The 25,466-nt window shown below is 49.1% G+C and overlaps 1 protein-coding gene across 1 annotated transcript in view; it reads left to right on the top strand.

Annotated features, from left to right (window-relative positions):
• Positions 1 to 25,466, top strand: part of LOC125437089 (alpha-2-macroglobulin-like) — a 121,745-nt gene that overhangs the window by 37,764 nt on the left and 58,515 nt on the right. Inside the window, exons 15-18 of the mRNA XM_048504457.1 lie at positions 13,978 to 14,123; positions 15,781 to 15,933; positions 16,139 to 16,324; positions 20,124 to 20,223. Of these exons, the coding sequence (XP_048360414.1) occupies positions 13,978 to 14,123; positions 15,781 to 15,933; positions 16,139 to 16,324; positions 20,124 to 20,223 (585 nt within the window). The remainder of the gene's footprint in view (positions 1 to 13,977; positions 14,124 to 15,780; positions 15,934 to 16,138; positions 16,325 to 20,123; positions 20,224 to 25,466) is intronic.

Raw genomic sequence — 25,466 nt, 5'->3', positions numbered from 1 at the left:
CCCTGGGCCATCCATCCAGGCCCATCTCATGGGAACGGAATGCTCATCTTGGTCAGCAAGATAAGCCGTCCACCAAGGTTGTTGCCGCCGATTCTGGCCCGCCGCCCGGCTGGAGGCATTCCGTCAAGGCCAGCTGGTTGGGAGAGAACCAGGCAGAACTGCCATCCTTACACTCTGCTTCCCCCAAGAAAACCTCCCCCCCCGGCTTGTCAGGAAAGGCTTTGTGAAAAGCAGCAATGAGGGAGGGGGCATCAATATTTTCTGTATATACCCATTGATTATGGCCAGAGGGATAGCCAACCCATGAAACTAGATACTGTAGACGATTGCGGGAAAAGCGGGAGTCCAGAATAGCATCTATTTCAAAGTGCTTGTGGCCATCAATTATAACTGGAGGGTGGCTCCTGAGGGTCGTACCAGGCATCTGAAACGGGAGCCTCCTTGAGCAAGCTGGAATGAAAGACAGGGTGAATGTTACTTAATGAGTTAGGCAGTTCCAAACGAAAGCAGTAACATCATTGATCACCTTTGTAATCCTAAAAGGGCCCACAAATTTCTTGCCAAGTTTTGAATATTTGTGCACGCCTCTAAGGTTTTTAGTGGACAAATAGACCCACGCCCCAACACGCAAAGTGGAAGTCCGAGCTGACGCTTTGTCCGCCTGAACCTTTTGTGATTCTTGGGCCTGCTGCAAGGTAGACTGCACTGTTTTCCAACCCTCGGCTAGTGAAGAAATCCATTGTTTGAATTCTGGAGGCTGCAGTACCTCTGCAGGCAGCTGGGGCAACGGTGGAAAAGACCGACCAGAAACAATCTCGACGGGTCTTTTATGTGCTACTATGAATGGCATTGTTATACGCATACTCTGCAAAAGGAAGTAAATCGCGACTTCAATTGTCCTTGATGATAGTATAACAAGCGTGAAAATGCACTGTTCCTAACGCTCTGTTCGATCCCGCTCTGGATTGGCCCGCCACTTTGAACGCGGTAGAGGCGGCGACCGCTGGAGGTGGTTCCCAACAGCTCCAGGAAAGCCTTCCAAAACGTAGATATGAATTGGGGACCGCTGGGATGCCGGATACCAAACCTTGTCGGGAGAGGAGTGTAGGCTTATAGATATGTTGGATAAACAAAGCGGGCCAGTTTAGGTGCCGATGGGATGAGTGGTTGCAAGGAATAAAATGTGCCTGTTTAGAAAAAAAAGATCCACCACCACCCATGCTAAAAACAGTGTTCCTCGTGGCTTTCCGGCAAATCGGGTTATAAAATCCATTAGGAAATGACTTCGCCAGGGTCGAGGATGCAAGCAGGGAGGGGTTTGTAATAACCCATGGCTTTCCCCTGTATCGACTTTTGGCTTCCGCGAAAGACGGAACACCCTTTGATATCACGCTTCAATGTCTTTAAGGCGCATGGAGCGCCACCAGAACTGGGTCGGCGGGCCAGATGCAACGTTTTCAAAGACCCGGCGCTCCAGCTCTTGACGGGCATCATGACGCATATTTCGAGAACCTGCTCTCCGGAGAGGAGGAGGAGGGACTCGATATAACACCCTCCCTCATTTCCAAACACCATCCTCCTCAAACGTTAGAAGTTGTGAATCTCCTTCCTCCGCCGACAAGCTCGCTGGAGCCCCACTCCTTGAATCCCTCCTCGAGGAAGGCTTGGAGACGATGTTAAAGGATGGTCGTGGAGGGGAGGAGCTGCTCGTGAAGTTTGTGATCGGGTGACAGCTAATCCCAGCTGGGAGGGAGAGAGAACGGTGCACGTGGGATATCTTCAGTAAAGCGATGTTTCCTCCGGGAGGCCCGAGACAAGCGCATCAGCCAGTTTGTTAAGCTTTTACCAGGAAAAGAAATGGACAGTGAAAGAGAACCTGGAGAAAAAAAATCGCCCAACGCAATTGTTTTATGCAAGCAGACATTTTGAGTGGTGTGGACAGGGCAGCCAGATTTTTTGTGATCTGACCAAACCTGGAAGGGTGTTTGGCTCCTTCTAGCCAGTGGCGTAAACACTCAATGCAGCTTTGTCTTGATAGCCGCTGATCTCCTCCTTTATCTCCCACAGTCCAATTCTTAGTTCAGCCCCAGAAAACTTTTTGGACAAGTAAAGGTTAACACGCGGTACCAATTTGTTATCTTAATTTTTCTGTAAGAGGGCAGCGCCTAAGCGCTTTATCCGAAGCATCCACATGCCTGCGATAAAAGCGAAGATCTGGAGTCTGGGTGTTTTAGAATTGGTTCTGTAGTAAAAGCTGTTTTAGCTGCTGGAATGCTGACTGGCATTCTCGAGACCAGAAGAAGGGAGCTCCGGGTTTAGAAGCCTGCAAGTCTTTGCCTTTAGTGCGTAATGAGGGAAGAGTCGGTGAGCGGTAGGGCAATTTCAGCAAATCGGGGAATAAAGTCACGATAGAAATTGGCAAAGCCGAGGAAAGGATTGCAGTTCCTTTCCTGTTGTTGGTGGGGGGCAAAGGCCATTCAGTAATTACTCGCGGCTATTTCCTTTTGCTGGGACCATTTCCAAGCCCCTCATGAGAGATCTCTGATAATCTCCAGATAGTCAATGGAGGAGCTGATGGAAACAGCATTTTGACAACTTGACAAAGAGGGAGTTATCTAGTAAAGGCGTTGTTAAGATCTCTCTCGTACTCAGTTTTCTCATGCTCCCTCAATGTTTTGTAGAGTAAATTAATACATCATCTAAATATCACGACTCACCCCTTTGTATAACAACAGATCCTGTAAAACTTCGTTGATAAGAGCCATGAGAGGCTCCTGGGGCTCCAGCTAATCCAGATAATGGCATTATTAAATATTCATATTGTCCAAACTTTGTATTAAAAGCATCGTCAAGTGTTCATATAGCCTTCCGCTAATACTGAGGACTCTGTAATAAGCCTCCTCTTAAGTCCACAATTTGGTAAAAGATCTGTATCCCTTTTGCCCAATGCATCCAAAAGAGGTCTTTAATTAAGGAGACAAAGGATACTTGTTGGATCACGGGACACAAAGCATTCAATCTTCAGCGGTAATCAGTACAAAAGTCTTTAACGAACCGTCCCTTTTTTTTAACAAATAGGAACAGGGGCTGGCATGGGTATGTTTTGTGGCACGTCAAGATGGAATCCGCTGAGCCAAGTTTTTTTTTTTTATCTAAGAAGGCGCGGAGTTCCTTCTCCCTCATTAGGACTCCATCGCGATAGATCTTCTACCTTTAGGTAACTGAGCTCCGTGGGTTGCAGTAAAATTTTGCAGTCAGTATCCCTATGGGGGGGGGCAATTGGTCGCGACTCCTGTTCTTGAAACACTCTTGGATAAGTCTCGATATCGCTTCATGCGGGATTTCCGCTTAGGGACCAGGGGCAGAACAATACATTTTAAAAGCTTTAGGGGATCCATGAGCTCCTCGATTCTCAGTGAGAGGTGGGCTTTCCTCCCTCGCTCATGTGTGATCTCCCACAGGGGGGGGATCCGAGAATTGGAGAGGATCCGCTTCTTCCATATGATGGTTGGTTCATGTAAGAGCGAACCAAGGCATGCCCAACACAATAGTGTGTTTAGCAAACAGGAGCAAAGAGGATGAAACTTAATTTTTTTTTCTCCCCAATGAGTCGGGCACAACTTGGAGAAATACTGGCTGGCTTTTAAAAGCGGTGCCGGACCTTTCACCTCCTAGAGGGACTACCATCCATTTGGGTGAAGGGAGATGGGTTTCACCAAGGGGACTCGGCTCTAAACCAAAGTTAAAGTCGGCCACTTGTGGCCTCACATGAGAACAGTGGGAGACAGCCCGAGTCCACAAGTGCGAGAAGCCAGAATGTGCATTATGATGTTTACTTGGGTTGGCTAGTGTATGGTTAAAAGATGGTAATTAAGGAGAGCACTGCCTTCCACCTCACACCGCATTCGAGGTGGGGTTAATGTCCCTCGGGTGCTGCTGACAGGCAGAGTGCTACATCTCCGGTTTCCTCCAGCTCTTCCTCGATAGCAGCTTTAGAGCTCCATCCCCTGGGGCGGCGGTCCCTGGATTTACGTGGGAGGCTTGGCTGCCACGGAGGTGTGTTAATGGCGGAATTTGGGGTTTTTGCTTTCTTCGGCAGCGTTGGCAGCCAGGTAGTGGCCAGGCCCCCCGCAGTAAAGGCATAATCCCAAGGCCGGGCGCGTATGGCGCTCCGGACGCGTGGTTTCAGCTGCTAACTTGGCAGGAGTTGGTGCTCTTTCGCGGTAGTACTCTTGGTGCTGGTGTCGAGTGGCCCGGGTTTTGGGCGCGGATCGGAAATACATTCATGCTGAGAGCGCACAAAGACGGGCTAGCTGACTTTGTGATCCCAGTTCGATCCATCTTCGGCTATTGTCCGCTGAGGATCCGGATGAGGATAACCGCTTTCACTGCAGTTTGATGTCCATGCCTTTGAAAAAGTACTCACATTTCATGCTGTTCCGGCCAATCTGGAGGGAGTTTTACTGGCCGCTGCGTAACGAAATTCCCCGAAATGCGTATTGACTAGCCGAAAAGAACGGGTTAATACCTTGTTGGATGGTTTTACTGTAACGTATTAAAACGCTTTCTGCATCAGGGTCTTGGAAACGGCTTAACGCCTGGAGGAACCCCCCCACTGTGCGTAGTGTCGTCAGCCTGTAATTCAGAGAGTAATCGAACCATTCAGCCGCTATGCCATCCAGTACTGGATCCAATGTCTCGGACTTTCTCACGCTTCAGAACGATAGAGTAGGTCATCATACTCTTGCATATGGGCATCGAAAGTTGTAAGATGAAGTAGGGAGTTTTTGATGCAGTCCCGCCCAAAACGAGCTGGGATGGGCGGGTTTGTAAAATCCTCTCTCAACAGCTCGAGGTGCGTGCGGTTGAGGTTGTTGCTGTAGGTGGCCTGGTTGTTGCAAGGGGTAAAGTGGGCGGAGCTGGAGGAACCGGGAAAGGCTGAGGCGCGCCTGAGTTGGGGGGCCGCTTGAAATCGGACTCCTCGAAAAATCGTGCTCCGGCGGGGAGGGGAACTGTAGGCGCTTCAGGAGAAGGTATGGCCTCTTATCTGGAGCCCCCTTGCCAGTGTAGTAGTTCCGCCATTTTCGCTAAGAAATCTCGCTTCTTAGGTCGCCAACTCTCTTTCCCTTCTTTGGGCGTGTTAAGCGAGTCCTGGTGCGCATGCAAGGTCAGCCCATTCCCGATCCAAATTTTAGCTCGCTCATCTCGTTGTATGGCTGTAGTCAGTTCATTCTGTGCTTGGATGGCCTTTGATGCCTTCGCGCTGGCGCTTTGTAAATCCATTTTGATTGATCCAGTACTTTGTCACATGAACTGTCAGATTCTGCTGGAACTGTCGACGCAACGCTTCTCTTTCGCGATCCAACTCCATTTGGATTTCTAAGCGCGTTGCTGCTTCACGGGTCCCGCTGTGTAGATTTTTCATGCTCCTCTTCCCAGAGTGCTCGCGCTTCAAGGGCCCCAGGCAAGTCGTTTGGCTTCACGCAGCAGGGCCACTTCATCGTCTCCAACTTTCCTTCGAGGGCATTGGGAACGGGTCAGGATTCGATTAAGTTCCACCTCAGACGACTTCTTTCTCGATTCCTCCGACCGCTCCACGGAGCTCCTTTCCATCCATTCACTTCGCTCCCCGCTCTGGAGCACGCAGTTTTAGTGGCTGGAACCCTTCTACCGATCATCGATCCGACTTCGTGTCATTGTTCCAGCCTCAGCCAGTAGTCTTGGGACGCTTCCGTACTGTGCCACTGCTGCTCCTTCTTGGGAATATCATCAAAGTACCTGTCTAGGAATCTTTCCATGGATTCCTGGGTGTCAGCGGCTGTAGATGGTTGTCAGTCCCAGTTCCTCAGGGACTGGCTAGCATTTGGGGTTTGTAATCCACTCGTTGTCAGAGGGAAACGAACCGTCGACAGGGCTTCCTCGATCCATGGACAATGCACCAAACGCTTTCATGCATCTCCACGTAATCCGACTCCACCTTTGTTCATCCCAATGAAACAAGGGCAGAACTTTGTACTGTTCTCTAGGTCTGGAGAGAGTCACCAGAGAAATCGGGCCATCTCCATCTCCTAGATCCTCGATCTGAAGGGAAGGCTCGAAGCCCTCTATGGGGGCTTTTATCGTGCCTTCCACATGGTCAGCTGCATTCTAATCTCACGTGCATGTCGTAAACACCAGAGATCCACTTCGGGATGTAAATGAGTAGGTTAAAAGTGATTCCTGTCATAATGTAAGGAATCTCCAAAGAGCAGACATAAACGGCTTTTGGATGCAAGACTGTTTATTCAGAAATCTTAGAACGCACACACCCACCACATGACAGGAATGAGACCTCCCGCCCAAACTACAGGTTATAACGTACTCAATCCCTTCCCCCTCCCTGGGCCATCCATCCAGGCCCATCTCATGGGAACGGAATGCTCATCTTGGTCAGCAAGATAAGCCGTCCACCAAGGTTGTTGCCGCCGATTCTGGCCCGCCGCCCGGCTGGAGGCATTCTGTCAAGGCCAGCTGGTTGGGAGAGAACCAGGCAGAACTGCCATCCTTACACCACCATTTGAGGACAATCAGAAGATTTAAAAGGGTCCTCCTGCCCTGTTGGCTTCTTTAAAAAGTGTTTACGGTTAAAGTCTATCAATGGAGCGTTGAACCAGGTGAACTAGAGACGGCTGGGCTGATCACGAGAGCTCTTGCCGGCCTTCCTTGTCTCACCACCCACGGCTGCCTTTTTTCCTCCCTCTCCTCCTGAGCCCTCTGCAAGACTCAGCATTGCTCAGCATGGCAGATGTTGCCCTGCTAGTCAATCAAATGGGGAGGGGGATAGTAATAGTCTTAGATGCACCCCCTAAAATTGGTGGCAGGCAACCTCCCAAAATGGAGGTTAGATGGTAACAACAATGAGCCAAGTGGACAAAATGGTGGACCGGCTCAGATGGGAAAACAAAAAACCAGGGGAAAAAATAACGGTGTAAACAGTAACACACACACACACACACACACACACACACATCACGAAGCAAAGTTAGAGAATCGACTGCTTCTCAGCCATTGAGTAAATAGTGCAGTCAGTAAGTGAAACTGAATATGTTCTGTTCTTTGCTGTCCAAAGTCATTGGGTTGCCACTGCATGAGACAGGATGCTGGACAAGATGGACCACTTGTCTGATCCAGCAGGGCTCTTCTGATTCTCTTACATGTCCAGCAGATAGCGTGGGTCTTGTTTGTAAGGAACCTCAAAGAACTTGAAACAAAGCAACTGAGTTCAGTTCATTTATTCCATAACTTCAGCGGTCACACACATGGAATGCGGATTCTGACTTCACAGACCCAACGTATCGCTTTTATGGATATGATGGCCCCCCTCCCCGGACTCCCAAAAACTCCCAAGTACAGTTCCCGCAACAGAGCAAAGGCAGGTTTTCAAAGACTCAATAAGCAAAAGCAAGGTTAAGCATTCTGGGCGCAAAGCCCAGTGCGAGGAATGTACCAAGGTCAAGTTGGTGGATCAAAAGCACACACACACACTAACCACCAACCTTACACTCCGCCTCCCCTACGAAAGCTCCCTCCCCACCCGGCTTGAGAGGGAACGCCTTATGGAAGGCAGAAATTAAAGGGGGGGCATCAATGTTTTCGACATACACCCACTGATTATGGCCCGACGGATAGCCCACCCAAGACACCAAATATTGCAAGCGTTTGCGAAGATATCGGGAGTCCAGAATAGCATCAATTTCATAATGTTTGTGGCCATCAACGATCTCCAGCGGGGGAGCCTCCATTGGGTCGTGCCAGGCATCGATATCGGGAGCCCGCTTGAGTAAGCTGGAATGAAATACAGGGTGAATGTTACTCAGGGAATTAGGCAATTCTAAAACGAGCAGTCACACCGTTAATCACTTGGGTGATCCGAAACGGCCCTATGAACTTCTTGCCTAGCTTGGAGTATTTGTGCACATCTCTAAGGTTTTTGGTGGACAAGTAGACCCAATCCCCCACTTGCAAGGGAAAATCTATTCTACGTTTGTCCGCTTGGTGTTTCTGCGCCTCCTGCGCTTGAAGAAGGGAGGAAGAGACGTCTCTCCATCCTGAGGCTAGGGAACAAATCCAATCATTAAACTCAGGCGGCTGGAGTGTAGCATTGGGGAGCTGGGGCAACGGGGGAAATGACCGGCCTGACACCACTTCAAACGGTGTTTTGTTGGTGCTGCTATGAACCGCATTGTTATAAGCATACTCAGCAAAGGGAAGCAGGTCCACCCAGTTATTTTGGTGGTAGTTGGTGTAGCAACGTAGGTACTGCTCTAGCGTTCTGTTGGTCCGCTCGGGTCTGGCCGCCACTTTGCATCGCGGTAGGACGGGCGGCAACCGCCGAGACGCAAGTTCCCAACAGCTTCCAGGAATGCTTTCCAAAACTTATAAATGAATTGCGGGCCCCGGTCGGAGATCACTCTCTCCGGTGACGAATGCAAACGGTAGACATGTTGGATAAACAGTTTGGCCAATTTGGGCACTGAGGGAATGGTGGTACATACGGAATAAAGTGTGTGCCTGCTTGGAAAAAGCATCCACCACTCACCCTATAACACCAAGTATCTCCCGCGGGCTGTCGGGGAGATCCGTGATGAAATCCATAGATATCACCTGCCAGGGTCTGGCAGCCGGGGGGATGGGGTGTAGTAGTCCGTGAGGTTTACCGGGAATAACTTTAGCCTCCGCACACGTTGGGCACCCCTTTATGTACGCTTCAATGTCTTTGCGCATAGTGCGCCACCAAAATTGTCTCCGGAGTAAGTGAAGTGTTTTTAAAAACCCGAAATGTCCTGCTTGGCGAGCATCGTGGCCCGCCATGAGAACTTGCTTACGTAGGGCTGGTGGGACGTACCAACATTCACCCCTTTTCCAGACACCTCCTTGTAGTTGTAGGAGGGGATCAGACTCCTCCTTCGGCACCTCCCGTTGGCCGGCCTCCTCCAATTGATGTAGAAACGGAGACACGACGTCTGGTACCCCCGGTGGGGGGGTTGCTGGGGAAGCCGCTGTCTGGGATCGGGTTACCGCTAAGCCCAGTTGAGAGGGAGTTAAGACAGTGCGAGGGATGGCACGTAAAGAGGTATCCGCCCCTTTGGGTAGGCGGGACAGAGCATCCGCCAGTTTGTTACTGTTACCGGGGAAAAAATGGACCATAAAGTCAAACCTGGAGAAGAAATCAGCCCACCTCAGTTGTTTGGCAGACATTTTGAGTGGGGTAGACAAAGCCGCCAGATTTTTATGGTCGGACCACACCTGGAAAGGACGAGCGGCACCTTCCAGCCAATGTCGCCATGTAGTGAGGGCTTCTTTGATGGCAGCTGTTTCTTTATCCCCAACTGTCCAATTAAGTTCAGGTCCTGACAGTTTTTTCGATAAATAAGCACACGGCACAAGTTTATTGTTTTTATTTTTCTGCAGTAGAGCCGCTCCCAAAGCTTTGTCCGAAGCGTCGACGTGAACGACGAAAGGAAGCTGGGGATCTGGGTGATGTAAAATGGGTTCAGTAGTGAAGGCGGTTTTTAGGGTTCGAAAGGACTCCTGGCAAGCTGGGGACCAGGAGAGGGAAGCCCCTGGCTTAGACGCCTGAGGTCCTTTCCCCTTGGTTCGCAGCAAATCTGTAAGCGGGAGAGCGATCTTGGCAAACTGGGGAGTAAAATCACGATAGAAGTTGGCAAACCCTAAAAATGACTGGAGTTCTTTACGGGTGGTGGGAACCGGCCAATCGACCACTGCAGCTACCTTAGCTGGATCCATTTCTAAACCCTCCGGAGAGATCCGATAGCCCAAATAGTCTATGGATGTCTGATGGAAGACACATTTGGATAGTTTGGCAAATAGAGAGTTCTCGAGCAGACGTTGCAACACTGCCCTGACCAGACGTTCATGCTCTTCCACTGTTTGGGAGTAAATAAGGACGTCGTCTAAATAAACCACCACCCCTTTGAACAGAAACTCTTGGAGAACGTCATTAATGAGTGACATAAAAGCCCCTGGGGCTCCGGATAACCCGAAGGGCATTACACAATATTCATATTGTCCAAATTTAGTATTAAATGCTGTTAAATGTTCATATCCGTCAGCAATACGCACTCGGTAGTGAGCTTCTCTTAAATCCAGCTTGGTGAAGATACGTCCCTTCCCCAAAGAATCAAGGAGGTCTTTGATTAGGGGCAAGGGATATTTGTTTGACAAGGAAACAGCGTTCAACCCCCGATAATCTGTGCAAAGACGCAGTGTTCCATCTTTCTTTTTCACAAATAAAACGGGGGCAGCATGGGTGCTCTTGGTGGCTCGGCGAATGAAACCACGAGCCACGTTTTTATCGAGAAAGGCACGAAGCTCCTTCTCCTCGGTTGGGCTCATCCGGTAAATTCTACCCTTAGGGAGTTGTGCCCCCGGTACTAAAAGGATTTTACAGTCCGTGTCCCTATGGGGGGGGGAGTTGGTCACATTCCTGTTCCTCAAAGACCTTTGCTAAGTCCCAGTACTGTTTGGGAACTCCGGCCAGCTCCGGGTTGGTGGTGGCGGTGAGGGTTATTGACTGGAGCTTATCGGGGACCTCTTCGGATTCCTCTGGGGCAGGGGTAGGGAACCTGCGGCTCTCCAGATGTTCAGGAACTACAATTCCCATCAGCCTCTGTCAGCATAGCCAATTGGCCATGCTGGTAGGGGCTGATGGGAATTGTAGTTCCTGAACATCTGGAGAGCCGCAGGTTCCCTACCCCTGCTCTGGGGGTTCCCCTTCGTGCATGTGCCCCCCACATGGTGGATCAGTGAACCGGACGATGCGTTGCCCCCAGAATATGGTGGGTTCGTGGGAAAGTAGCCATGGCATCCCCAACACTATGGGATGTTTGGCGACTGGAGCCAGGATGAAGCTACGTCTCTCCCAGTGTTCTTCACAACGTAAGAGCACCGGTTGGGTCTTGAACCGAGCCGGGCCATCGGTACCTAATGGGCTACCGTCCATTTGGGTGAAGGGGATGGGTTTAGCTAAGGCTATACGTTCGAGACCCAATTGTTCAGCTACTTGTGGCCTCATAAGACAGTGGGAGCAACCTGAATCTACGAGTGCTCGTGCTAGAATATGGGTATGTTTGGACGTATTAGTCAGGGTAGTCATAATAGTTATAGGGGCTCCCCCTTCACTCACCGCATCTGGAGCGGGAATCTCCTCCGCTGGGCCAGACGAGAGACTCACTCCTTCCGAATCGAAGTCATCAGTTTCCCTGGGATCATCCTCATAGGTGGTTTGCTGCTCCTCAGTCTCTCGGGTCCCGGCTTATGGGGTACGCGCCGTCGACTTGCGAGGAGCAGGAGTGGGTGTTTTTTGTTTTTTCGGGCAATTAGCCGCCATATGGCCTGGACCACAGTATAAGCACAGCCCGAGACGGCGGCGGCGCTCAGAAGTTGACTCGGCTGGTTGCGATCCCGCGCTCACTTTTTTCGGTGGGGCGGCCGCTGCCGCTGTTGGTTTGGCTGGGGGTTTGCTGGGAGCGCTTTTCCCCGACTTGGAACGGGTGAGTCGGGCTGCAATCAAGTTTCCGACTGTAATCCATTCAGCAATGGTTTGAGGCTCACGCACCATACAAGCCCAGGTGCAAATTTCCGAGTCGACTGCATCATGAAAGTATTCACACTTCATGCGCTCGGGCCAGTCGGGGAGTTTGCTTGCTGCTAGACGAAATTCCCGGGCAAACTCCGCGAACGTTTTATTGCCTTGCTTCAGCGTTTTAACTGTCTGAGTGGCTTTATTAACTTCTTCCGGATCTTGAAAGCGCAATCGTAGCCCTTGGAGTAAGGCCGCTACGGTTTGAAGTTCAGGTGCTCCTTCTGGCTCGTGCAGTTGTACAAACCAGTCATCAGCCTCCCCATCCAATACAGATCCAATGTCTCGCACTTTCTCCGCCTCAGATCTATATAGATCGTTGAATTCAAGCATGTGCGCGTCTAGTTGCAAGATGAAATAAGGCAGACGTGCAGCCGTTCCGTCGAAACGTGCAGGAATGGGAGGGCGAGGGTAGCCTCTTCCAGCCATTGGCAGCCCCGGTTGAGCCAGGACCGGACCAGGCGGAGGTGGGGCCCCCGGGGGTGGTAGTTGCACGGGAGGAGGCTGAACTGGCAGCAGCACTCTACGCTGGGGCAATGGAGCCGCTGGTTGCTGGACGGGGCGATTGGGTTGGCGCATCGCCCCGCCGGTATTGGGCTGGGTTGCTCCGAGGTCCCTCTGTAGCAACGCCTCTCTTGCAGCCAGTTCTCTTTCCCGACAAGCGAGAGCCTCCCGGTCCCGTTGTAGTCTATCTCGATCTCTGTGCTGCATCGCCGCTTCAGCTTCTCCATGATGTTCCAAAGCTCTAAGGCATTCACGTTGGCGCTGGAGCTCAAGTCTGGAGTGTTCTAAGACCTGACCACGGGTGGTGAGGTCCTTCACAAATTGGTCTCTTAGAACACCCCTTTCATGAGACAATTCCACTGCCATGGTCTGACGGTGTTGTTCGCATTCCAGTTCAAACGCCAACTGCTCATTCTCGAAAGCTTCGCGTTCTTGCTCCCGTTCTCGTTCGAGGGCCTCCCTTTCCCTTTCGAGGGCCTCCCGTTCTTGTTCCCAATCACGTTTGGACCTCTCGAGGGCCTTGAGTTGTTCCCAAAGCTCCGGCACTGCCGCAGAGGGTTGTTTCAAAGCAGCCAATGCTGCAGCAGAGGTTCCCCCGAATTTAAACCTCTTCTGGGGGAGTCCCTCTTCTTCGAGTGGTCGGGCCGTCGCCCCCTCGAGGTCTGCAACATTCGGGGGTTCGTGGCTGCGGGAATCCTCCGTGAAGGTGAGTCTGATCCTGGAGCTTTTCGGGATCTCCACCATTTCTTCCTAGGTCGGGGGTAGGCGTGCGGTCTTCGGGCGCGCGCCGGTACTCTCCCAACGCTCCTTGGAAGGGGGATCCTCGAGATATTGATCCAGGAATCTTGCCAGGGATTCCTGTGTATCTCCATGGATGGCGGACACCCCAATTTCCTCCTCCACTCTACGCATCACCGGTTTGTAATCCACAATGGGTCGGGTGGTGAAATGTCACTCCATAGGGGCCCGATCCATTGACACCCCGCCACCGGGATCGTAGAAGTCCTGACGCACCTCTAGGCGCTCAGTCGAAACCGTGCGTCGGGCCATCAGGGGAACTTCTTCCACTTGCTCTTGCAATTGGAGGAAGGACAAGCTCCGGCTGAGCCGAGGCTTGGAGAGGGTCACCAGGGAGACTGGTTCCGCTGGCTCCTCCAGAGAGACCGTCGTATGGAAGGAAGACAGGGAACCCTCTATGGGGGCCACCACCGTCTTGTCGCCTTCCATCTGCGACGAACTCTCGGGGTTCGGTCCCTGCATGCCAGTAGACACCGGGGACTCACTCAACAGACGGAGGATGGCACTTGACCAGGATCAGTCTGAAGATAGATGTTTTAGGAGAATCCGCACAATGTAAGGAACCTCAAAGAACTTGAAACAAAGCAACTGAGTTCAGTTCATTTATTGCATAACTTCAGCGGTCACACACACGGAATGCGGATTCTGACTTCACAGACCCAACGTATCGCTTTTATGGATACGATGGCCCCCCTCCCCGGACTCCCAAAAACTCCCAAGTACAGTTCCCACAACAGAGCAAAGGCAGGTTTTCAAAGACTCAATAAGCAAAAGCAAGGTTAAGCATTCTGGGCGCAAAGCCCAGTGCGAGGAATGTAACAAGGTCAGGTTGGTGGATCAAAAGCACACACACACACTAACCACCAACCTTACACTGTTAACCCAGGAGTTGCCGGCTAGCTTTGCATTTCTCCCCAGGCAAGGCAAGGGAGGTCCCTTGGATCCCAAAGCTCTGTTTGTTGTAATCATCCAGCAGTTCTGGTCTGAATTCTGATTCTCTCCTTCCCTCCCAACCACCCTTCCTCTGAACCTAGCACTGAAGGGCACTTTTACTCTCACTATATCTGTGAGCGTGGAACTGGCGCCCACTGCCCGGCTCCTGCTGTTTGCTGTGTTTGCTGATGGTGAGGTGTCAGCTGATGTGGACGTGTTCAACATAGAGAAGTGTCTCCAGCATCAGGTGGGTGCACAGGCCTTGGGAGGAGGAATGCTGCCACGGCCACTGACTTGCTGAGCTTTGTCTTGGGACAGGCAGTTTCAAGGTGGCTCTGCTGTTTAGGAAGTTTGCCCCCCTCTCTCTATTGTCTGTCTGTCTGTCTGTCTGTCTGTCTGTCTGTCTGTCTCTCCCCTCTCCCCTCTCCCCTCTCCCCCTCCCCCTCCCCCTCCCCCTCCCCTCTCCCCCTCTCCTCTCTCCCCTCTCCTCTCTCCCTCTCTCCTCTCTCCTCTCTCCTCTCTTCCTCTCTCCTCTCTCCCTCCTCTCTTTCTCTCTCTCTTCCTCTCTCTCTTCCTCTCTCTCTTTATATAGAGATATAGAGATATAGAGATATAGAGATATAGATATAGTTTGCCTCTCTGTTCTCAAAATGCCCCTCGGAGAGCACTACACTCAGCTAACAAGTGTCTGTCACACAACGGAGTCGGGAAAGAGTTAACTGTCTGTATGATTTTTCCCAATAGTTATTTGACCCAGGAGCCGTCTGGCTGGGTCACGTGGGGACGCATTTCGCCCCTCCTCTCCCTCCCATGTCCAGCTCGCCATAAGTCAGAAACAACTTAACAACACTTAGCTGCATACCCACAACTCTGCTGAGGACTGCACACCGTGTGTGTGTTCTGATGGATGAGGTGGCCCGTCTCCTTCCCATCAATCCCTGATTTTTCTAAATGCTTCAACCAAAAGCAAAAGTAACTGTGTGGGGGCCAAATGGCTATGTATGTAGACTCATTTTGCACCTGATGCGTATAATGACACTAATGTCAAAGAAACTCAAACAATGTATGTCTCTTGGTTGAAGGATATCTAAAAGCCTAATTACAAAATTCATATAATCCAACAAATAGGAATTTAGTAGCACTTCCTGTTGTGATCAGTTATCTTCATCAACTTTAAATTGTTTTCCAGTCCATTTTATGCAGATCCCCTGAAACACTCCACATCACTGGTGTGTAGAAGATGGCCTTTCCAAATGCCTGCACACTGGACATGTCAAGTTGCCATGTTTGGGAGGGGGGATTCTCTGGGAGCACTTTCGCTTTGCAAGGGCCTGATTATCTTCTAGTTCTGTCCTTGAGTTTTGCGGCTGGGAAGAGCCTCCAGGCTGGACTCTACTAACTCTGTGGTTCCCATGTGGGGGTGGGGATTGTGCTATCCATATTATCAACTGTTCTGGCGCGCTTTTGCCAGAACTGCCTTTCTACTGTTCCTGACCTGCTTTCAATAAAATCCTTTGAACCTCACCAGCATTTTATTGCCTGAGCGGGGGATTGACATTCCACTGCCTTGGCACATGCATTCTATTTCCTCTCTATTTCTGGCTGTTTCCAGGTAAAAACTGAATGTATGGTTCATCAGATAAGGTGAAGAGCATTGCAGTCTACACCTCAATGTGGATTGTTGTACAGGGAGTGAAAAGCTGAAGTACGGTTAGACTTGAACCCAGGGATGCAGATTCCGTCTGGATTTTCAATCTGAACTGAATGAGAAAACTGTGTTAATGGTAGACGTCAGGCTAGGATGGGGAGGGGGGAGCTCTGCCCTCCACGCTCTTGTGTTGCATGTTCATGATTCACTGCCAGTGCAGGCTTCACATCTTACTCTTCATCATCTCTGTTCCCAGGTGAAGCTGGGTTTCTCTGAGGAAGAAGACATTCCGGGTTCGAAGGTCGAGCTGCAAGTGGAAGCTGTCCCTGGAGCCCTGTGCTCGCTCCGTGCTGTAGACAAGAGTGTCACCCTGAAGGCAGCCCGTGGATTTCCCCTGACACTGAACGATGTGAGGAATCCCACCCCTCCCCTCCTCTTCCCCTACATCACCTTGACCAGAGGAAATCCAGACTGTGAAGGGAAGGAGTTGGGTGTTAGATCCTCCATAGTCAGGAAGAGTACCAAAATTAATTCAAACTTTTAAGCTTACCATCAAGAGTGATGGTTGTCATGGCCACTTATGTCCCACTCACTCCAGTGACCTCTGCTTTCAGATGTACCGGCATGATAGGTATTACGATATAATGTACTCAACTGGCACAAGAGGGTTTGACTACCACTTGGAAGACTTCGAGCCCTACCCTTGCCTGCCGTTAGGAGACATCCTCAGGCAAAGAGGCAAGCGGTTTTTGCGTGGCGCCTGGTACGAAAGCCAAGGTGATGTCTATAGTCTCTTTAAGGTGGGTAGTGCTCTTTTTGGAAGTGGCAACTCCTATCCCAGCTGTCCTTGTCTGGCTTTAGTTGCGTTGTTTCAGCCGGAGCATTCTGGAGCTGTGAACTGGATTCCAGGGAGCCCATCTAAGTTGTTCTTAAGAAAGTGCTGTATGATATGCATTGTTACCTATGCTTTGCTTAGCTCACTATTTTCTAGGATATATAGTGTGCAATAGGAACTGAAATGTGTAAATGGGTGGTGGTGGTGGCAGAAATAACCAAACAGGGACATACAAAACAAAATATAAAAATATAAAAAATAAATGGATTCTAATGGTTCCAATCTACTGGATGGGCCCTGCTAGCCCAATCTCATCAGGTCTCGGAAGCTAAGATCTATTGGACACACTTTTCTTTCATGTGTGGTGGCTATATAAAGACACTGAGGCTTTTGGGGATGTGATGCTTACAGCTCAATCCAGACTGTCAGGCAGGCAGGGATGTCACTGCTTCAGTGCTGCTCCGCCTGCCCCAAGGCACTTTCCCGCAATGCAGGAAGCTCGAAAAGGTTAGCAAAAAGATTCACCTTAAACTCCCCCACAGGGGCGAATGGAGATATGCCACGAAAACCGTGACGTATCTCTGCCGTTGATTCTGCTGGCACACGGGGCCCAATTGGGCTTGGGAGGGCAAGCAATGTCAGCCTCACCCCCGGAATGCCCCCACTATGCCAGTGTGAGGCTGGGAGTCACAGCCAACCCTCGCAGGGCACTGCAGGGGCTGGGTGCCAGCAGATTTACCCCTGGGCCAGTGTAAGTGCCCCAGGGAGGGTATTTCTGCCAGCAAATGCTCATACCACCTCCAGAGCAGGATTCCCTCCCCTCCCCCACCCCGTGATTGGGCTGCCCAGGAAGTACAAGAGATTCTGAAGATAACCATTTCAAAACAAATTTAGGCTTTTCTGTTGGGAATTATGGGAGAGGACTTTCTTAAGCAATATAGAACTTTGTTATGTTTATGATGACTGCATCAAGACTTTTATATGTGAAAAAAATGGAGAGAGACTGAGATGCCAACAAAACAGGACAGGATTTTGAATGTTACGGAATATTCTGAAATGGCAACGACATTATTAAGAGACAATAGTCTGAGCATTCTTTTAGAAAACTGGAAACCTTTTACGGAATATCTTTTGAAAACCTATTTGAACAGCGAAGTAGTCGGGAGGGTTTGAAATCTAAAGAAAACAATAGATTGGAACCATTAGACTACACTTAAGAAATAAGTCTTAATTAACGTCTTAATTATATATGCCAGAACCTAGAGATAACTTTTGATCAAATATAAGATAGCTAAAAGTCAATATATGATGTGTAGTGGGTTGTGAGTTTTTTCTGATGTCTGTATCAGGACCATGCCTGTCAGTGCCTTGATGTCTTGCTGTGTGTGAGTTGTAAATGTTTCCCTGTTTCCCTCTCCCCTTCCTGGCAACATCCTGGCGCCAGCCCACCTTCAAAGAGGTGAGAAAGGTTCCCAGGTCCTTTGAAGCTCTGTAGTGTAATTGTAGTAGAAACTGTAGTAGACATTTGGTATGGGGCGAAACGGGAGGTGGGGGTGGGGGTTAAAGGATATAGGTCCTGGATCTGAGCTCTCTAGCTCAGTTCCTGCTTTACATTGTTACTCTTCGTATTAGAAGAAGAAGAAGAGTTTGGATTTATATCCCCCCTCTCTCTCCTGCAGGAGACTCAAAGGGGCTGACAATCTCCTTGCCCTTCCCCCCTCACAACAAACACCCTGTGAGGTAGGTGGGGCTGAGAGAGCTCCTAGAAGCTGTGACTAGCCCAAGGTCACCCAGCTGGCATGTGTGGGAGTGTACAGGCTAATCTGAATTCCCCAGATAAGCCTCCACAGCTCAGGCAGCAGAGCGGAGAATCAAACCCAGTTCCTCCAGATTAGATACATGAGCTCTTCACCTCCTACGCCTGCTGCTCCAGTTTTACCTAGAATAAACTGCTGTTAGACTTTCCTACGGTCTCTGATATTTCCACATTCGAGAGTCTGACAGTCTGTATGTTTTGTTTGTTTGTTTTATGTGTGAAAAAATATATTAAGTAAAGATTTTGAACATCTCTTGCCATAAATTAGCTGCACTTTCTGCTAGAACAAGGCTTGAAGCATTTCTCTGAACTTTTTGTTTAAAGCATTTATCAACTTCCTTTCTTCCTTCCAGAGCTCAAGGCAGCTGACAATATCAATAAAATAATTTTTTTAAGTTCCATTAAAAACTCTACAATTTTTTTCACAAGGGTCTCAAGATAAAATGAAATATAGAATTAGACTTTCTTTACGACAGCTAGACTTCTATTAGCACAGAATAACTGCTATTTAGACACGACTCTTCAAAATGTGGTTCATGATACTTATGGGGAAAATACCTGCATATAGAAGATTCTGGATAGAACATATACCTGTATATACTCGTGTATAAGTCGATCCGCATATAAATTGAGGCACCTAATTTTACCACAAAAAACTGGGGAAACTTATTGACTCGTGTATAAGTCGAGGGTGGGAAATGCAGCAGCTACTGGTAAATTTCAAAAATAAAAATAGATACCAATAAAAATGTTTCAAAATATTTATTTCAAAGAAAAACAGTCAGGTGTCAACAATAACTTTAAAAGTTCTGAAGTGGAATATGTAACTCTCACAGACAGTATCTCTTCAGAGTTTCATAGGGAAGGTGCTCAACAAGATCCCCCCTTTAAAAAGTCCCTACAGGTTCTCCTTCAACACGGATAGCTTACCATTACACAGTGAGGATGCTTGTGTGGTGATGGCAGCCGCTGCCCCAAAGCAAATCTTTTTTGCAGGTCTGCAAGCTCAGCTGGACAGAAGTCCCACCTGCTTTCCAAAAACACTGGGTGGGGGCCGAGAAAGGTGCTGGCAGTGGCTGCACCTCAGGGCACCCTGTGTGTGTGTGTGTGTGTGTGGGATTCCTGCCACCATGGGCTCCAATGGTGCGGATTTCCCAATGAGTATGGCTCCCTAGCATTCATGGAGCCTGAACAAAAATCCTGTAACATATACATTTAATATTAAATATTCACACCTATTCACTGAATATTCGCTGTGAATGAAGCTACTGGCCACCTGTAGTGCAGCGAAGCAACAGCCCAAGGCTTACCTGGGAGCTGCCTTTGTGTCCACACAGCAGGGAGCAGGTGCAGAAAAACACCCTCAGCTCCCAGCCTTTTTTCGCTCGCCACCCGTTCCCCCCATCCGCTCACCACCCGTTCACTTGCGTATAAGTCGAGGGGGGCTTTTTTCAGCACAAAAAATGTGCTGAAAAAGTAGACATACACGAGTATATATGGTAATTTTAACAGGTCACATTCATAGAGCGTTAACATCCTATTCTATACTGGAATAGAATTTAACCAGATGAGCCCGCTAAAGAGGAAGTTTTGAATTATATTTGAACAAGATGGATTTGTGTAAAAATCAAGTGTAGGAAACAGTGAGCGTGAACCTGTAACACCATAGTCACGTTTTTAGAATGGATTCTGTCATATTATGTTATATTTATATCCCACTGGTCTCATTGTATGTTATGTATTGTTACTTATGCTTTGCTAAGCCTCACTATTTTCTAGGATATGTAGTGCAGAGTAGGATCTGAGAATTTTGAAATGGGGAGGGAGAAATAACCAAACTGGGACATACAAACAAAAGAAAATAGGAGAGAGGAATATGGATTCCCTGGACATAAAACAACTGAGACTAGACAGCCTGATGAACCCCTTCTGTTCCCATTTTTTACAGCAACTGCGAATGAAACTTTTAACCAATACCCGAGTGAAAAAACCTGTGACTTGCTTTCCACTACCTGAAAGAAGGATGTACAACATGGAGGGAATGCAACGTAAGAATCCAGGCAATTAACCTTTTCTCTGCTGGAAAGCTCCTAAGAGGGGGTGGGGGTGGAACACAAGGGGCCTTTTCATTCCCTTTTAGTGACTCCTTGGCTGGAGACTTAGAAAATACTTCTGAGACTTCCTGGGCCAGTCAGCGTTGCTTCTGTTCTCCCACCATTTTGTTTGAACTGGCTTCCCAGGCATTTGAAAACCTTGTCAAGGATTAGAGTGGCAGTGTAGTGTAGTGGTTAAGAGCAGTGGGCTCTAATCCGATGAACCAGGTTTGTTTCTCTGCTGCTCCACATGAAGCCTGCTGGGTGACCTTGGGCTAGTCACAGTTCTTTGGACCTCTCTCAGCCCCACCTACCTCACAAGGTGTCTGTTGAGGGGAAAGGAAGGAAAGGGAGTTTGTAGGCCACCTTGAGTTTCCTTTACAGGAGAGAAAGGTGGGGTATAAATCCAAACTACTACTCTTCTTCTAAAAGAGGGCATCTTCACCAAATACCTTCTTATACATATTGAAGGACAGCACTCCATAGCTGCATGCCAATCATTGCCCTGAATTTCCATAAGCTCCTTTCTGGTTCTAAGCATGTGAATTGCATGTTACAGATGAGGGCAAAGAATCACAGGGAAGGGAGTCATGCTTATTTAGTTTCTGCTCTCTCTATATATATAAACCTATCAGTGCGTTTTTCTGCTGACAGGTAATCTCCCAAACTACTGGACTGATTACTTTGAAATTTTCACACAACATTGCATTCGTGTGCGGCCAGGTTTCCATACTGTTTCAACACCTCCTGTTGTGTACATGTCACAACTGTGCCTGTTATTGTGTACATGCCACACCTGTGACAGTTGGAACCACAGTTCTGTTCCACAACAGCGCCATCTGCTGGCCGTCAAAGCAACACCCTCTGATAAAAGGGAAACAACCATGCCTTCCTTGAAAATCCTCTGCCATCTGGAGTGAAAGGAATGGGCTCCGCCATCTGGACATGGCCCACCCACCCTAGTGGAGGAAGGGGAAGGTGAGGGAGGGTCCGGGGGGTTGCTGGACCAAACGCTCTGAAAATTTGGAACACAACGTGAGCCTCCATGCCTCCCAGCCCCAGCGTGTTTTCAGCTAGGTAATTCGCCTGCAAGGGAAGGGAGTGAAAGGGACAGGCTCAGCCACCTGGACATGGCCCACCCACCCTAGCAGAGGAAGGGGAACGTTAGGGAGGGACGAGGTGGGGTGCCATGCAAGGGAACGGGAGAGAGGGAGGGGAGCAAGGGGCCCTTGCCCCTCCCCTCCCTTGCAAGCATTGTGCAATGCCACATGTTTGAACCGTTCACTTCCCTTTTTCTTTCTTTTCCACTTCACCAGACTCAGCCACAGCAACGTGTGGCCGGGCCTGCTAGTATGTATATATATACATATGTATATATGTATATGTGTGTGTGTGTGTGTGTGTGTGTGTGTGTGTGTGTGTGTGTGTGTGTGTGTGTGTGTGTGTGTGTGTGTGTGTGTGTGTGTGTGTATGTATGTATGTATGTATGTATGTATGTATGTATGTATGTATGTATGTATGTATGTATGTATGTATATATATATATATATATATATATATATATATATATATATATATTTGGCAGAGAGTGCTGGGATAAGATGCACACAGTCTCCACTTTGTGTGTGTAAAGCTGCTTTCAAATCTCAGCCTATTTATGGCAATGCCACAGGGGTGTTCATGGCAAGCAGAGGGGGTTAGCCTTCGCTGCCTTCTGCAACTCTTCTTTGGTGGTCTCCCATCCAAGTACTGACCCTGCTCAGCTTCAAAGATTTGACAACGGCCTTTCCCGCCTGCTGCATTTCCCCCATCTTGAAGGTGTTCTCGACCCCATCGTTTCCCACAAAGTTTGTCCGCCCTCCCCTACTCCAAACAGCAGTCACTACATCATTTGTCAAATGGTGGATGTATCCCCTTCCCCCATAATTTTTTTGCTTTTTTTGCATGAGCACCGTAATGAAAATGCAGTACTTTGCTAATTGAAGAATACAAAAAAACCAAACAGAAAAGGAGAATGCAACTTAGAGAAAGGGGGAAAGGAGTGAAGTGGCAGGCAGGGGAAAATGGCAAACTGAGCTTTGAAAGTCAGGAAAGTTAACTTGGAAATGTTTCTGGGAAAAACTGTGAGGGAAAAGATGGAAACATTTCTGGAAACAAATGTGGGTAAAAATGTGCAGACGTCCACAGGAAAAAACCTGGCGTTAGTGGGCTGGATATGAGGTAAACAACCTGTGCAAAAAAGGGCCTATGGAGAAGAGGATGCAACCTCCTAAAATAAAGCCAAGATGAAAACTGAAACAAAACTCCACCTGGTGGTTTGGGCCTAGAGTCAGAGACGGCCCCATTAGGTGCCCCTAGGGCAGTGGTGGTGAACCTTTGGCACTCCAGATGTTATGGACTACAATTCCCATCAGCCCCTGCCAGCATGGCCAATTGGCCATGCTGGCAGGGGCTGATGGGAATTGTAGTCCATAACATCTGGAGTGCCAAAGGTTCACCACCACGGCCTTCGGGGATTGCCTAGGGGCCCAGAGGTAGAGCGGTGGCAACCAGCCAGCTGCAGTCTCAAGATCTGTCTGCCTTGGGAGGTGCCCAGTGGGCAGCTGGTGCAGAGCCTCTCCCTCCTTCTCTCTTTTGGAAAACTGTGGCAGGGTCTGGCCTGTCCCTCTTCCTGTTTCCCTTCACCATCCCTCACCTGAGGGGCAGGTGAGCTTCTGAGGTCTCTTCCCCAAAATACTTCTTCCAATCAACCTCTATTCAGGCCTCACTCTGCACTGGATGGGATTTCCCAGGTAACTCCTGCATAACATTGCTGAACTCCAGATGAAAGCTGGGCTTCTCCCAGGATTACAGTTGGGCTTTTCCAAACTGCTGAGATAGCTCCCCTGGAAGTCAGATTGTTGTTACAGCAATGTGAAGTTTTGAATTTTTATTATAGGCTCAAGAAGATCTTGTGGAAGAGTTTATTTAATGTCAGACTTTAATGGAATTGTTGAGCTAAACATGAATGTGTAATTGACTGTTTGGATAATAGTAAGTTAGGAATTAGTAATTCAGGCTCAGTCCCCAACTCTCCAAGTTAGTAACTGTACGAGCCCAGCTGTTTCACACAGTCATAGGTTGGTTCCACTCACCAGATGTATAATGGGTTGCAGTTGTGAGAAAGGAATCTGTTTCCCTGTTTTCCCATTCACATGCATTCCATGCAGGCAGCGATTGGAGGCCACGGAAACAATCCGGGTTGCTTTTGTGGCCTTTGCACAGAGACGCCACTCTTTCTTTTTAATTTCTGGCAAAACATGCGTAGCTACACAGGCATGCAGAGATGGACCCCCCCGTGGCCAAACTGATAATCCCATAATACAACCAGCTGCACCTGAGCTGCTACGCAGATGCAACCTGCAATTTTTTAAAAAAAGGGAAAGGAGCCTCCCTGTAACGGCCAAGCAACGGCAGGCGGCTTCTCCCTGCCCGGTGGAAGGGGGGGGGGATACAGTTCCTCTTGCCTGGCTGTTTGCTTGGGAGCGGCTCAGACCCAGGATTTTTTTCAAGGATTGCTACCTCAGCAATTTTTAAAAAACCTGGGTTGGGGAAAATAAAATGGAGCAGGCTCATTTTAGGGGTGGGACCTGTGCGAAGTCCCCCACAAATGAATTGTATGCCACCCTGCACCCATGTATTTTAGCCCATGCAGAATTGACCTCAGTTCTACACAGAGACTGTGCCCATTTACTCTGCCAAGGAATCTTTGGTCTTCCCCAAATTATCAATACCAAGAAGAAGAAGTGGTGGTTGATAAGCCCCACTTTTCTCTACCATGAAGAGTCTCAAAATGGGGTACAAACTCCTTCCCTTCCTCTCCCCACAACAGGCACCTTGTGAAGTAGGTGGGGCTGAGAGATCTTGAAGAAAATTGTGACTAGCTGTCTGTTCATGCTGGCGGAGTGCTCGGCCACCGGGACTCATCACCACCCCCCGCTGCCACTGGACTGGGGCGCTCGGGCGAAGGGAGGAAACCGCTGGCCATTAGTCAAAGCTGAATCCGGGATCGTGGACACCCCGAGAGAATTGGCTGGTCAGACGATCGGTCAAAGTATCGATGCGTCCCTAAGAGGAATAGACGGCCAGGCGAAATGGGAACGCGTCGGAGGAGCGATGGGGAAACGGGGCAAGGGGATGACAGTGCACAAGGAGACTGTGCAGGACCGTAGCCTCGGCCGCGCCCAGGGCACAGCTGAGCCCGTTCGGCGCGGCTCAGAATCACTCCAGCTGGGGAGAGGGAAGGTTTTGAGAGCCGGAAGAGGATTTAAGCGGGGAAACTCCGAGACGCTGGAGCTGCCGATGCAGCAGGGTGACAGAGGGTGATTCTTGGTGGCAGTGAAAGGAGCAAGGGCGTGAGAGGTCTGAGCCGCGGGGGCAGGCTAAAAGCAGCTCAGGCCGGGGAACTAGCTGGAGCCCAGTGAGGCAACTGGGCAGGGCGTGCTGTAGCTTGGTGGGCAGGGTCCAGCTGACAGTGAGGCAACTGCGGCAGGACCTTGGCTGACACTGATGAATTTGAAGGCAAGTTATCTAAAACTGAGGCGGACATCAAAGTTTTCAGTGACAACATTCATGAATATAAAAAACAGGGATTCTAATTATTATTCTAAGGGTTATGTTTATCAGTGGATGTAGAACAAATCTCATTTTGATAACAAACCACCTACAAGAAAACCACGCAGGGTTACATGGCTGCATCAGTCGCATCCTGATTATATTTCCTCTGAACCTGGTATTTCTGCATCGTCATTAAGTTCTTCAGGTGATGAATTTGAAAGACATATTGGGCCTGATAGGGCAGCAAAAAATAGATCCAGAGATTTCCCTTCCCATCAGATTTTCTCCCCACGTCAGGGGAGACGCAGAACCTAGTGGTCAACTTGTCGTCTAGACAATTTAGTACAGGGGAATTATGCATTCTCAATTTAGGCAAGAGCTTTGTTCCAAAAACATCTTACAATGCTTTTAGAACAAGAGTTGACTTATTTAAACTCACTCGTCTCATTAGACTGAGAACTTCTTTTGACAAACCATCTGGTTCTGTCCCTAGTACTTACCCAATGGGCTTTAGGCCTAGAACTGAATCTACTCCTATGATGGATATTTCTGCTTTAAATGCATTTCAGGAAGTGGTCAACAAATAGATTAACAAATTGGAG

This window comes from Sphaerodactylus townsendi, linkage group LG07 (assembly GCF_021028975.2).
Source record: "Sphaerodactylus townsendi isolate TG3544 linkage group LG07, MPM_Stown_v2.3, whole genome shotgun sequence".
Lineage (NCBI taxonomy): Eukaryota > Metazoa > Chordata > Lepidosauria > Squamata > Sphaerodactylidae > Sphaerodactylus > Sphaerodactylus townsendi.
This window is presented reverse-complemented; position numbering and strand designations above follow the sequence as displayed.